Here is a 14,908-nt window from a genome sequence, read left to right as displayed (position 1 = left end):
GAAGTAAGACAAAACTAAGGGAGAACTTGCCTCCCACCAAAGTTTGAAACACAGTCTGTCACTTGGCAGAGGAGAGTGAGTAATACCAGAAAAGCTTCCCGTCTGGAATGGTTATTCTGTATTTGACAGTTTCCACATTTTTTATATCTTTCTCTGAAGCATCTGATCCTGCCTGCTGTAGATTGAGTAGAGGGACCATTAACCTTAAATGGCACAGTAATGCCTACATTTTAAAATAAATACCAGTAACAAACTGTACCAGATTTTATGGGTAGGTGCCTTTATTGAGAGGTACCAAAAGCAGCAACCTAGTCCAAAAATAGTCATTTGTGCTTATTGAGGACAGTTGAACAGGAGATAGAACAGTCATGACTTTACAACACAAAATCTTTTAATAAAGAACTTATTATTTTCTAGCTGCATGCATTTACTTCTGAGTACTTTATTTTTCTTTAAGTTTGGAATATTGGTCGCCACTTCAAGCATTTAGTTGAATTAAGTTTGTCATACAACAAGTTTCCCAAGTGGTTACAGCAAAACAGTTATTTACTGCCTTTTTGTTCCCTTTTATAAAAGCATAAGCTTCATGGATAAGACTGTAGGCTCACTTTGTAGGAAATCTTTCAAATACTCAGATTTTATAGGTCTTGTAAAGAAGTCCTACAAATAAACATACAATACCTGATATACTAATTGCCTTGATTTGTTTCAGGAAGATGATGTTTTTCATCTCATCCTTTGACACATGAAACATTTAAAAGCCATTTTTCTTTCTGGAAAATGAAGTTGTAACTTCCAGCTGGGGACTATTAATAAAATATATGTTCATTAATACTTAAAAAAATGTTTCTGCACAGAATTGGTTTTCAAACATAAAATTTCAATTGTGTGTTTATCTTAGAGTTTCCCAGCTGTCCTAAAGCAATCCCAGAAGTAAAGCAGTAACTACTGCATATAAACCAAATATTGTCTTATTTTGAAGCACCTTTATGAAACTCACAATCCCCTACGCTGTTTGAACTTTCTGGAATGGCAGTTTGAACAAAAAGTTATGGATTACAACTAGGTCTCCCTCCCTAAACTTTGAAGAGAAATGTAAAACAGTGAAAGGAATATTAAAAAAGAATTTCAATGAATAGTGAAGGAATGAATGCAGCAGACATATTAACAAACTATTATAACAAGGAAAAAAGGCTGAAAACCACATTTCCATTACAGACTACTCATGGTGCTTCAATCCCCTTGTAGCAGCAACAGTTTTGTTAGAGAACATTATAAAGGAGAAAGAGAATATTCTGTTATGCCTTTGTTTCATCTGCTCTTATCCCCCTCCCACCAGTCACCTGCAAATATAAGGCAGCCTGTCAATTCTTCAAAAGGCAACATTATCAAAGGAAATGTATTCCTAGGATTATTAAGGCCACACACCAGTTTTCAGTTATTTGAGAACAAATCCAGTTTTCCCCAGACTGTAACTCTCCTAAGCTCCCATTTTACGCTGTAAGAACACTCCACTAAGGGTATTATGACAAATACAGCTTCCCAATTCTATCTGAATTGGAAAATTCATTCCTGCCACAAACAAACTGAAGCCAACAGGATTAGACACAATATTAAGTCATTCTGAAGAGATTTGCCTTAATGATGGCTGATCTCAGAACAGTTCACTGTTTTAAAAACTCATTACTCAGGAGATTGGATTCTGCTTTTTGCAAGAAAAAGAGGTAATCCTTGAATCCTGAAATTCTACCTGAAATACAGAAACAACCTAGAATTCACTATTTTACAAGAACATTTACACTGCAGACCATGAATTTTTTTTTCAAGAGAAGTATTTTTTAAAGTTTAAAAAAAATAGGCAATCAAGTGAGACAATTAAGTAATTCAGACAAGAAACAAAAATATACTGATGAATTAAAGGGATTTGTTTTTTAACCTGTGCCCTAAGAAGCAATTTTTCTGCTGTCCTTGAGACATGGCATTTCAAACCACCTGGTGATTTGCTATTGTGTTGTTACCTAACAGTCACCAATATATTCAGGTTTCACAGAAACAGCATACTATGAACAAACAAGACTGCTATGAATGCAGAGAAATTTATCCAGATGAGATCATATACTTTAAATTTATTTGGTTTAAAAAAACCACCAAAACAAAGACCCGGTGTTTATATGCCTCAGTAATTATTTTAGATAGAGATATTTTTCATTTTGAATTTTAAGATGGCCTCAGACTAGTTTAATTAGATTTCTGCCTTTCTCCTAGCAAGAAGTGTAAAATCTTCCTCTAGATCAGAAAGGGCTGTATCAAACAAACATAAGCCACAGTATATTCCCACTATCCTCAACAAGGAAGGAAATCTAAAATATATCTAAGTCCAATTAGAAATGAAAATTAGACAGTTTTCTTAGAAGAATAAGGAAAGACTTAATTTTTCATACATGTAAAAGATGGTCAAAAGCTATTGATGAGAACCAGAAGACCCAGATAAAAAACAAACAAAAAACCCCCCCACACATAATGAAAAGAAGGTTCATTTTTAATCCAAAGGACAATTCCACAGCAGAAACCTACGGGGTTTAAAAGGGATATGAGGGAACTCTGTCTTGACTAGAGTTCTTACCCAGGACCCAGGTACTGTGGAACAGTCTTCTTTCTGTAAAGAAAGAAAGAAAGGTGGAAGCTTAAGCCTTGCTTTATCCAGGTGACTTGAGTGTGAAAGATGTGAGCAGAGAAAAAATTCCAGAGGTGTATGGGTATAGAAGAGTGTCCAGCATTTCTCAAACAGGTTGAACATGTTCCATGTGCAATGAGTTGGATGCTCAGTCTGAGACTGCTGGCCTGACTGTGTTTGTGTTGCACTGATAGGCTTGTGTGCGCACAGTATCCAACTGATCTGGGAATACTGGCTTTACTGGGTAAAGCTTGCACACTTGGATTTGCACATGTACCAAAAGCCTGTACATTACATCCAATTCATTCCAATTCTGTCATGTTTTCCACACGTGCACATCAGATGTCCAGCATAAGCTGATCTATATAGATAGAACATGCCCAGGATCTTCAAGTATGTAAAAGCTCAGATTGCAGCTACCTCCTCTACTGAGGCTGACATCCTAGTTTCTCAGATGAGTGACTGAAACCTACAGAGCCTTCTATAACTACATTTCCACGTAGAAAAAACCCACACACCTGTGAAAGTTAGCCCAAGCCTGTATACACACACACGTGTGTGTCTATATTATATATTTATGTATATGTTTCTCAACTTGCATTCACTTATCTATTTTACGAACAGCCATAATGTGTCTTTTTCTTCTGAAAATAAACAGAATGGCATTTCTTAATGGTAATTTTGGAATATTTGAAAAAGAGAGACATATTGCAGTTTAGTTTTAGAAGTTAATGCCTTATAGTATTACTAGCCAACAAATTGCATCAGCAGTTTGATAATTTTCGGCAATTTGTCACAGTGTCATGAAATTTGCTCTCTGGGTGGAATTCATATTTAGATGATAGGACTATACTTTTTTTAATTTTTTTTTTTTTTTTTTTTAGAAAACCTGAACCATTTAGTTTCTTTACATCAGAATTCATGAATTAGTGTATGCTGCTACCTGATTGCAAGCACGCAGAGGGAATAGAAGCATACAGTTAAACAGGATTAAGATGCCAAAATAAGACCCCTTGAGTCTTCCAATAAATCAACATCTGGTGGTACTAGCAGCGTCCAGCTACTTGGAAGGATGGTCTTTCCAACGGCTCTTTTAATAAATGCCTCTTTTCTGCATGAAGTGACATATTTTTGAATGTGCATGCTCACCAAAAGGCACAAAGTAGTGCCACAGTATGGATTTAATTCAATGTGATGTCTGTTCAGATTTCTCTCTATAAAGCTGTCACGTTTTCAAAGCTACTTCTTGCAATTGCAGATGAACCTTAAGAAAAGGACACACAACATTTTAACAGTCATTTTTAGTGCTACAGCAATTATCAAATGCGAAGTACTGATGGACACTTGATTTGCATTCAAACAAAATAGTATTCATCTGATTAATTTTCATGTTTCACTTAATCCTCAAAGCCCACTGCAGCATTTTAGTTTTACAGTAGAAGTTGAGTCAAAAGCTGGCAAACTTGCCAATAGCACCGGGGAGAACTGCTGAAGGAGTAGAATTAGTATTGGATACTAGTTTCTTCCTCAGACTAAGAGATCAAATCTTTTTTGAGAAGCTTTTATTATACTGAAGATGCATATATAGGGACAAAGGATATGCATCTTCACAGTAGTCCGTGTTTCTTCCTACAACCACAAGGAAACATGATGCACAGCTACAAGATAGCACGGAACAAGCAAGCCCTGAAATAGAAAAGGTGTAGTGCACTGCCTTGCCTGAAGTGATAAACTTTATTTGGTGGACGTGAGCTAATCTTCCACTAGGTGACACACTGCAACAGACAGATTACAACAGCTAGCACTACGCTGGCACTGTGACTACGTAGCTCTTCCTAAACTCAAGATCTAGGACATGTCTAATCAACCAAGAGGTTTCACCATAACCTATCACGGGTGACAAAAAACCCCTGAAAAATATTACATGCAGAAATCAATAATTATTGCAATTCAAATAGTTAAAATAAACAAACATAGGATCAGTAGGGAGCACAGCCCTCTGAACAAAGATGGGTGCATTACAAATGTCAACTTGTAAAGCTGAAAATCAGAAGAAAAGTTTTGCTCAGATTCAGTTTCTTGAAGCTTCTGTTCCAGAACAGTTTGAATTTCTCATCCGGAGACTAAGTGCATTTCAGAGTATAAGATCGCAGTTCTTTACAGTTCCCATTTTAATAAATAATAAAAAACCAAACCAAAACAAACCCCTAACCTGAGGTACATCAAAGACTGAAAGAGTTTTCTCTTAATAAGTTGTAAGACTTAACTGAGCTGAAATATAACCTTGGGTTACGCCCAAGTTCTGCTACAATAGGAAACTCAAAAGAATTTTTGTAGACTACAGAAAAGACAAGATAATATAAAATCTCACAGAACCACTGACCACCCTAGGAGCTACACAACAGTCAAGTATAATTACTGTCATCTTACATAATATTACTTTTAGCCTGCACAAATGACATTTCTCAGCCTGATTGCCCAGAAAGTTTTAGACCTGCTTTATTTAAAAAAAAAAACCAAAACAAAAACAACAAAACACAACCAAAAAACCATCAAAAATCCCCTTCGAGTCTTGAAAGATTCTCTCCTAGCATATGTGCAATATCATTGTTACAGAAGCATGAAACAGTACAGCAGTAAACACTAAAGACTTCAAAAAAAAGCTTACCTGTCCCCATATAGATTCATTTAGCCCAGAAACTGGTTTAACTGTTCTGTCACCCAGTGTGAAACAAGTACATAAATGAGAATGGGCATAGAAAGGTGAGGAAAAAAAAAGGTTCAGCTTCATTAATTTTAACAGAACCTTATTTTGCCTATTTCTGCTGTCTTTTTAGGTGTCGTGATCACAAAGAGACTGCTAGAGCAGAATTAGCTGCACTCGAGTCTTTGAGCAGATGAAGAGAGAACTAAAACCTAGCCACCTACACCAGCAATCCAACAGGCAACAGGATTTCCTTAAAAGTTTGGATAAAAACTGTTCCAGATTTATTTTCTGCTCAATATTTAGACTGTTTATTGAAATGACTATCACATGATTAATCACTTCCTTTTTATTACCTGCAGTTGTCCTAAAGTATTTTAGCTAGGAGTCTAAAAGGTTTGGGTAGTTTTTTGGGTAGCTGCAAAGGCAGCCATCCATCTCATTCTGTTAAAATACAAAATAAAATCTGGCGTATCTTTAACATGACTACATTGGCATATTGGAGAAAGGAGCTGAACTTTTTCACACCAGGCTTTTTCTTGATTTTTCAATTCAATCTGAGATTGACCAGTAGCCTTGTGAGATAGCCACCGTGCAAACTTACCTCATTCTATCATTATTTCTGTTTCTTTATACACAGAAACTATACTAGCTTTTATGCTAGAAATAACAGTAAGATTCTATTGCCCAAAACGTGAACATTAACAATCTAAATTTGAAGGACTCATAATGCCTTTAATCTCCAGTACCGGAGATCAAAAGAGCTAATAATTTTTGAGGTGAACTTTGCCAGATCTTGATAAGCAAGTGTCCAGAGTATGGATACTTCTACACAGTACTTGCCCCTTTCATCCAAGAGGTCAGCCAGACCACAAAATGGGAGGTTCAGATGTTGCTTTTGTTTCAGGCTTCCAGCAGGGAATAAGCAGAAAAAAAAACATCCACAGTAAGAATAAATCGTTGTAGAAAGGGTTGAATAATCTTCATTACCCTGAAATATGAGTCTACTACTACTGACAGAAAAAGTTTGGAGAAATGGAATCAGAGCCTTCACAAATGTTCCCATGAACATGGTGAAGGCAGGGGGCTGGAGGTCAATCAACTTCTCTAACTCTTTGAAAGTGTGAAGGCTATATTAAAAACAACCTGTATCATTTCAGGTGAGAGAACATTAAAGAAAATCAATCACAACCAATTCATCAAAGATGAGCTTTATGTTTTGAAAGGTTAATTAAAAACTTTTTGGTGTCATGGACATGAGAAAAAAAATCACTTGTTTCTTCAGGAAAAGTTGAATACTGAAAACAAAGTAAGTAAATATTCAGGAATATGCAAGTTAATTTTTGTCAATAGCTTTGGTTTTAATCTCTAAAGAACAAATAAAAATATGTATTTAAAAATACAGAAAAAAGTGATCTTACTGGTTTACTTCTGCACACTTAAAATGGGCAACTTAACAATAACTATCTTTTGATCTGACTGTAAGTAGAAGTTAAACCAGTTAGCCTGTTTTGTTTCTAAAGAGTAGAAATTCTTCTCAGCTTTACTTTTAAGTTCTCATTCAGGTATGGCAATATACCATAGTTATGGTTGGGGTTTTTTGTTTGTTTGTTGGGTTTTGTTTTGAATAATTTTGGATATTTCTAAGTTTAAAACATATTCATTTTTACTAAGAAAAGCATTTCTTTTCTCTCTTCTACACATACAGACCTTTGGAAATTCTCAGGATCTACACCATTGTAGAGTAGCACCTGATCTTTAATGCTGAGAGAAATAAAAGAAGAATTTAATCTTTAGATCATGGCTCACTTTTGACTGGATGAGGTCTCTCAAATAGATTAAGCCAACTTGACAAATTACATCACTCTGTCCTGCTAGGAACTTCACAAGAAGAAATTTTCTTTCGGTGACCAGATATTCTTTGGAGACACATTTTATAGAATGTGCGTGTGTATGTGTGTGCATACACACGTACGCACACACATGCACAAAAACTTATATACACACACTTTTTCATGCTGCTGTCTTATATTAAATATGAGTTCTTCATCTGTTCTCTTCAATTTCTGTGTAGTTCTTTTAAAAAAGTTTGGAAGGAAGGTAAAGAGTACCTAGATTATTTTATACCCAAATATACTATGGTACCATTGAATATACAAAACCTCTTTGTTTTCACTTCTCTCCAAAAGGTGAGAAGAATTTCATATGTAAATAATCAAACTTCCATTTTAAACCATATTGGCAGAGAAAGGGAGTTTATAGATTTTCATCTGAAACAGGACTCCAATTTAAGAGAGAGAATTTAAGAAAATAAATTGTATTTTAACAATTAATACAGCTCTGCTATATATTTTGCTCTGACCAGGAGTGCATAGATGGAATGAATACTCTCTCAATTTACCCATTTTCACAAGTAAAAAAGTATGTGGAGTCAGAGGAGAAAATAGAAAACAATTTAAAATTGCATTTTCAAATAAGTGTATGCTTATCATGCATTTCTATTCACTGCTCCCTCAGAGAAGTGACAGTGCTCTGCTAGTATTTTACAAGAAGCTCACTGTAAAAGGCAAGAGAAGCAACATAATGGTGCTCAGAGTAACAAACACACAGAAAAGAGGTAATTCTTCCTATTGAAGCTCTATCCCATACAATAATTCGTCTCTTGAGAAAAGGAGAAAGTCTCTTACATTATAATGAAGGATTTTAATAACCACCAAGTAATTCTGCTTAAAATAAGTAAATTTCTCAGCTTTACTCTCATTTCTCCTTGTTTTCCCATCAATGACAGAAGAAAGGGAAGTCTGTAAATCCTCAGTTAACTTCCATTGGGTACAGTTTGCAAGCACACCAGTCAGACATTATTATTGCCTGAACCTTAAAGTTGGTGCTGCTTTTCAAAGAAGTTATACCTAAAAATGACAAAAAGCCTGTCTGGTTTGTCTGAGTGCAAAGTATAGTCAAAATGGAGAATGCAGAATGCCAATTATGTTTACAAGATGCAAAATATATATTATGCTCTGCCATAGTCTCATAAAGTCTGTGATGTAGAAGTTGTGAACCAAATGAATCGCTTGAACTTCACCAGCAGTTTCTTGAGAATGTAAATCAATGACTGTAAGTACGCAGTGTTTGAATTAGGAGTAACTCATGGGAAATATATGTGCTTTTAGAGCACACATTTTCGTTTCCTTAAGCTGTCACCAAAACAACACATTTATGTAGCAAGGCTTATCATTTTACCACTGACTAGGCAAAGCAGGAAGTACATAGTAGCACTACCACATACCCATCCTCAGAGATGAGCAAATTCCTGAAAAAACCAACCAAACACCTAAGCTAGTCTTGCTTGGAGGAGGGTGCTGATAGGGAAAGGATTGGCCAGCATGATCTCCTAATGTCTCTTCGCCCTAAATTATGCTATGATTTTTATGGTAGTTCAGAGCTATAATTGAGGTAGCATGCCATGTATTAGAGTGAAAAAACAGAATAAAGAGCCTTTCAAATTGAAATGAGCATTTAAGTAAAACTTCATCTTGACATTAACACCTAGAACACAGATTAGAACAAAAAAATTTTAGTCTCACCATGGCCAGGAGGAAAAGTGCAAAAACGTGCTATTGTCACTCCACTGAAAATTATACCAATGTATTATTACTTTTAAAGAAGCAAATAATGCCCTCAAGCAAAACAATGGAAGTCAATCCAAGTACTGTGAAGTTTGGATATAATACAAAATACTAACATTTGTTCTGAGAATTAACTGCTTTTATTTTTCTACCACACAGGCTTGACATATTAAACTCCTTTATTTCTATTTAAATATGGAATCTATGATTTATATTTTATGTATGTCAATTAACTGATAAAAATTATGTCTAATGCACTTTTTTTTTTTTAAATCTCTCCCTCATCAGAACTTAATGGAAAATATTCAGGATTATGGTTGAAGAAATGAATTTCACATCCAACAGAAAAACTGATCTCTTCATTTAAATGATGGTCATTCAGCCATAAAACTTTTAAATTATCACTACAAAGACAGTCCCAGAATTCTGGTAGACCAAATCAAATGTGTTCCCTTCACTGGTTTGAAAACAAAACAAACTTAACAGTGACAGAATAGAACTGTCTAAACATGTAATGTTTCACAATTTTTTGTTATTATTTTAGGACATAGTTTTATTATATTTGAGAGATGCTCCAATTACTAAAACTTGCTTAAACACAGAAAGTGTACATACTTTATACCGGCTAACTTATTTACCACTAGAAAGCCACCACTTTCTGACTAAAAAAGAAAATAAAAAATTAATATTCTCATTGTAGGGTAGCTGAAGGACCCCCCGGGAATGACTTACAAGTGCCTTGCACAGTCCATTCAAAAATACTTAGCTGCCATCTAGTGGCTGAGTAGACCGACCTCTTTCTGATGTCTTTCAGGCTCTCCAATACTTCTTCCCTCATTTCTAATATTTCTACTTGCGTTCTCTTCCTTCCTTCAGGGCCTAAGAAATCCTGACATTATCAGAAGACAGTGTTTTAATCACAAGTTCAGCTACTAGTCTTATAGGAAGAACAGCAGATGGGAACAGACAATTTCTGTTTACATTATATTGAGGTCTTAACTCAGACATTATCACTTAATATTTTAAAAAGGTTAATTCACTAATCTGCTACAGTTAAGGATAATGACAAATCTATTAGTGCTTATTAGGCTTTCTAAAAACAAACCAAAAAGAAACCTGAAAATTGCAGCACGTTTAAACTGAAAATTCTAATACTAAGAATCAAAGACAGATTTCCATCAATAAAATTGGAAACTTCTGCATAAAAACCTATATTTCATGAACATAAAAGACAGGCTATACCTGATTTGCACTTATTGTGTCCCAGAGTGAAGTTCGACAAAGGTTAGACTCCCTTTTACTGCCTGAGCAAAATGCTCTGCACTTGAGTAGATACTATGACCCCAGCCGTAAAGTCTTCTGCCAGGTTTCCATCATCTCATTTCACACAAACTTTATCTCCTTTCTGTGTATTTTTGAAAAGTATAATTTATTCTTAAGGCTAACAAGAAAACACTGTCTGCCTACATATGCCTCCTTTTTCTCCCTGCTGAAATCTAAGACTTTAGCAATCATACTTTTGTTGGAAAATAATTGTTTTAGAATAACTGTTGATTGCCTCCCCAAGCCCCCTCTTCCCCCCTTACAAAGAGTAACCCAGCAAGTAGTGAAGGGACAGAAGGAGTGACATGTGTTGCCAGGATCACTGGGTCCTTCTCAATAAATATCTCAAGAAGGAATGTAAAATGAAGCAGTGTAAAAAGAGTCACAGCCACAGAATGGTTCGGGAGCTTATAAAGGAAGAAATCTCAATTTTCCTCCAATTTCTGTTGAACAAAAGTGTTAACCAGTCTCACCTACAATTTGCCTCTCCCCTGATGAAAGCCATGTAATGTCAAAATAAAACAGGTTTAAAAAAATCTCCCTTTTTTATTTTATTCTTTTTGTATGTGTAGTAGAATCATTTCACAATTTCAGACAAATCTTCCATTTATCTTCCTTATCTTACCTTCACCTGTAAAGAATAGTCTTTTTGAAATTTCATTTAAGAGAGAGTTTTGAGCAGCATGCATGTTTACGAGACAAAGTCTAGCTGTGACATTTTATAACAATGAAAAGTAAAGCCCAATCCCACCAATGTTTTATATTTTTTTAAATAGACTGAGTATGTATTTATCTTAAAGGATTTCACAATCTTTTTTCTTGTATTACTAAGTGTCAAAATTGGAACATTTCAAATGTCACTAAGTTATTACCCTAAGGAGTTATAATAATTTGTAGTTAATGACTAGAGTAAGAAAAAAGGTCCCTGCTGAAAGGCTGAGACAGGGGTTACCAGAAAAGCGTGTTAGTTAGGACTACTCTAGAGACACTCCAAGAGTCAGATTTATAATGTTTTCAAAGTAGAAAGTATATTCAACATGGCAAAACATGTCTTGTAATTTAAGGTTTTTAAGGCTAGCATTGTTTCCCTGTGATGTTGTTGGAAAGCGCACTAATAGATCATGCAGTAGAAATCTGTCTTCGGTGCCTGAGAACTGCCAAAATTTTGTCTGGTTGTTACTACCAGTTGAAGTACGTGGCGTTCCAAGAAGGCATATAATTTTGGTTGAGGTTTTATTTGTTGCTTTAAATGGGGTGAACCAAACCAAAGAGAACAACTTAGCTGGAAACATTACAGGCTAAGAATTTTTTTTATGGCAAGCTTTTCCACTGCAAATATAGTTTAAATACTCAGTGTAAACTATCTCATAACCAAACTGCTAGAAATTGGAACAGCCTGGCAAAACCTCATCTCCTGAGGCAGGATTACAGCAACCAGGCATCATCAATGGCGTGGAGAAGAATTCATTACATCCGGATGCTGACCTTTAAATAAACATACTGAGGGCTTTCTTTTCAAATTTGTGTGATACTCAGAATAGACATCACAAACAATCAAAAAAAGAAATCTAAAATATTTTGATAGTAAGGTGTATAAGAGAACAAGGAATTTAGGTGACTTCCAAATAACTTCAGGTTTTCAGTTCTGTGATGTCCCACTACTATCAAAGCCTAGTTTTCATGTACTCATTTCACAACTATAAAATGGGGGGGTTTTGGTTTGTTTTTGTTTGTTTGTTTCTGCTAAGACTCTGGTTTTACCTACCATGTAAACAAGATGAAGCAAACCTGAAAACTGAGTTAAAATGTAGGAAAAATTGCAAGGATAACATAAAAGATCAGAGGTGTGAAACAAAGGAAATTGACTCTTGTACAAAAGTACAAATCTAAACATCAGGTTTGAAGCTGGAGTTTCTAAATTAGGACATTCAATTTTTCTCTTATTCTTTCACTAAAGGAGTGAGGCCTAATAAAACTTTCTCTGTTTGTACTGGGAAGACTAGGCAGACATTGTTGCTCCTCTTTGGCATTTCAAAACCAGGACTTGAAATGGCTGCTCATTTTTCTTATTTTTCCTCTGCTTACCAATTCCTGCACTAAAAGCAAGCACACCCCAGGCCTTCTTTTTTTTTAAATTATAATTTTTGAAAAACTAGCTATTTTGAACTCAAAAGAGCTATCTTAAAAACTTTAGGAAACTATGCTGCAAAATATGAAAGTTATGTCTAACATTGGAAAGGTAAGGAAATGGAGAGGATATATAAAAAAGCTCCATCCAGTGGCAGGAAAGTGTAGAATCCAGGCTCTGTGTGTGACTTGTGCTTTTAATTTAGAATTATTCTGAATCTTTCAGTTAACTGTTTATCATAACTGAGATAAATTATCAGCATCATGTTGCATTTACATTTGTTTCTGTCTATATTGACCATCTCCAATTATTTTAACAGGATGTGGAAAATGTCTTTTCCCAGGAATGGGAGAGGGAAGAATCCTGTAAGTAGCCTTAGTTGATCAGTTTCAAATTTTACACTATGCCTCTCTTCCTCTGTCACGTATCAAAACAAAAGATAAAAATCACCTACTTGGCTAATGTCAGTCAACACTTGATTTCTTCAGAAAGAAAAACTATGGACAAGCTAGACAAAGAATAAAAGAGGCTAGATCTCTAATAGAAACATTTCATAGTATTTCATCACTAAAAAGCACAAATAACACCCAGAATGATTTGATTAAAGGATTTCTCTACAAACATGATGAAAAAAGTTAGAGTGACCATTCTATTTTCTAGATGCTTTTATAGATTCATATCGATAGATATTAATAGATAGGTAGAATGCACTCAATTGTTTAGGACTGTACAGAAATAATTTGAACACATGAAAACATTTTATCTACATACAGTTCCTCAAATTAAATAACTTCTACTCTGATTTTCAAAATAAACCAGAACGATGATTACCTAATATTTTCTGCAAGTGAGGTGATCACGCATTCAGACCAGTTATTTCTGCTCTTCATTGACGTATAATAGTACAGAATGGAAGAAGTTTGCATTGTTGTCATTAGAGATCAACACTGAGCAAGAGGGATAGGGATCTCTAACATCACCAGCAAATGCAATTCAGTAACCGGACAACCTAATAGGCTAGTTTTAAAAATAACAACAAAACCACCAACTTGAAGTAAATGTTATTCATTTGAGCAATCAAACAGTGCTCTAGTGCTGCTGATTAAACTTCATTCTCATAGTAAAAAAAAAAAAAAAAATTCAGAGGTTTTTTAGGTAAAGTACGTAAGCATTCATGAACCTATTTCCAATACAAGTAAGTTTTTTATGTAGGTTGTTTATTGTAATGAATTAAAATCCTAGAGACAGAATAAATACACTGCTTAGGTGTAATACCTTTCTGGAAGTACAGGAAAAAGTTCTTTTTCACAAGAAATACTAGAAAGCATTGCTACTGAAACCTGGGTGACTGAAATATAAAAATAACACGGGACAAAGAAGTTTTAGTTTAAACTTAAAATATTGCAATGTAGAATAATTTTATTTAATGGGTTCTAGTTTTTAAAATGTTCTTAATTATGGAGGTAGAAGAATTTAAGTAACTGACTAGAACTCCTTTAATGTTGTTTAGCAAGACAAAAACTATAAAGGTACACCTATTCTCCCCACTCATGCTCATGCAATACTTGATTGAACCAAGATTAAATTTGCAAGTCTAATGATCAGTAGCATGCATTTCACAAACAAGCCATTCCTTATTTTCCCCTCATTTCCCCTTATTTCAAAAGCAAATCACTGATCATTTTCACAAATTCTGCTAAATGCAGCGATGATTGAACCATCTTGTCATGAACAAAAAAACTCCAAAAAACCTAAAAGAAACAAAAAACCCACAAAAAACAAACTCCACCAAGGAAGGGGGAAAAAAAAAAAAAAAAAAAAAGGGAAGAAAAAAAAAAAAAGAGATATCAAGAGCTTTTGGCCACTCCTTGTTCCAAACGAAGATTTAAGGAAAACAGAACTTTGCCTTCCTCTTCATGACTTCCAGAACAACTGAACAGTCTTATACTCTTATTCACTAGTAAGATAAGTCTGGTCCTTGTGATCAGAGAGCTTTCATAGAAAATAAGCTACTCTTTTGAGGCAACAAAATTTGAAGTTTCTCAACTCCATCAAACTCCACCACTTTTAAAGAAGAACATAGCATGAATGGTGACATATTAAAAAAAAAAAAAAAAAAGACTGTGTTTATGTTAAACAAGTCCAGCCCAGACTAAGCCTCCACTGTTCCAGCATTACATTATCTACTTTTGAAGTCCAGCATGGCACTCTAAATCTGTTCAACTACCAGCACTGCTATAAGCTTCAGTGGAGAAACAGAAAAAAAATGTCTGCCACTATGATTCACATGAACTTTTGTAGATTAGCTAATATAAGGAAATCTTCTATTACTGTTCCTTAGTAATGCCATCAGACCCCCAGAACCAAGTGTTAACTTACTTCTGAGTGAACAATAACATTTTACAAGAACCACCTTAGGCGGGCAGGAACCTTCAATCTCTATACCTAGGTAC

General features: G+C 34.9%; 1 protein-coding gene across 1 annotated transcript in view; it reads right to left on the bottom strand.

The window, feature by feature from the left end:
* FMN2 (formin 2) overlaps positions 1-14,908 on the bottom strand; it is a 178,111-nt gene that overhangs the window by 107,997 nt on the left and 55,206 nt on the right. The window contains exon 7 of the mRNA XM_075748780.1: positions 2,624-2,656. Within this exon, the coding sequence (XP_075604895.1) occupies positions 2,624-2,656 (33 nt within the window). The remainder of the gene's footprint in view (positions 1-2,623; positions 2,657-14,908) is intronic.

The sequence above is a fragment of the Balearica regulorum genome, chromosome 3 (assembly GCF_011004875.1).
Source record: "Balearica regulorum gibbericeps isolate bBalReg1 chromosome 3, bBalReg1.pri, whole genome shotgun sequence".
Classification (NCBI taxonomy): Eukaryota; Metazoa; Chordata; class Aves; order Gruiformes; family Gruidae; genus Balearica; species Balearica regulorum.
Note: the sequence above shows the minus strand (reverse complement) of the source record. Positions and strands in the feature narration are given on the sequence as shown.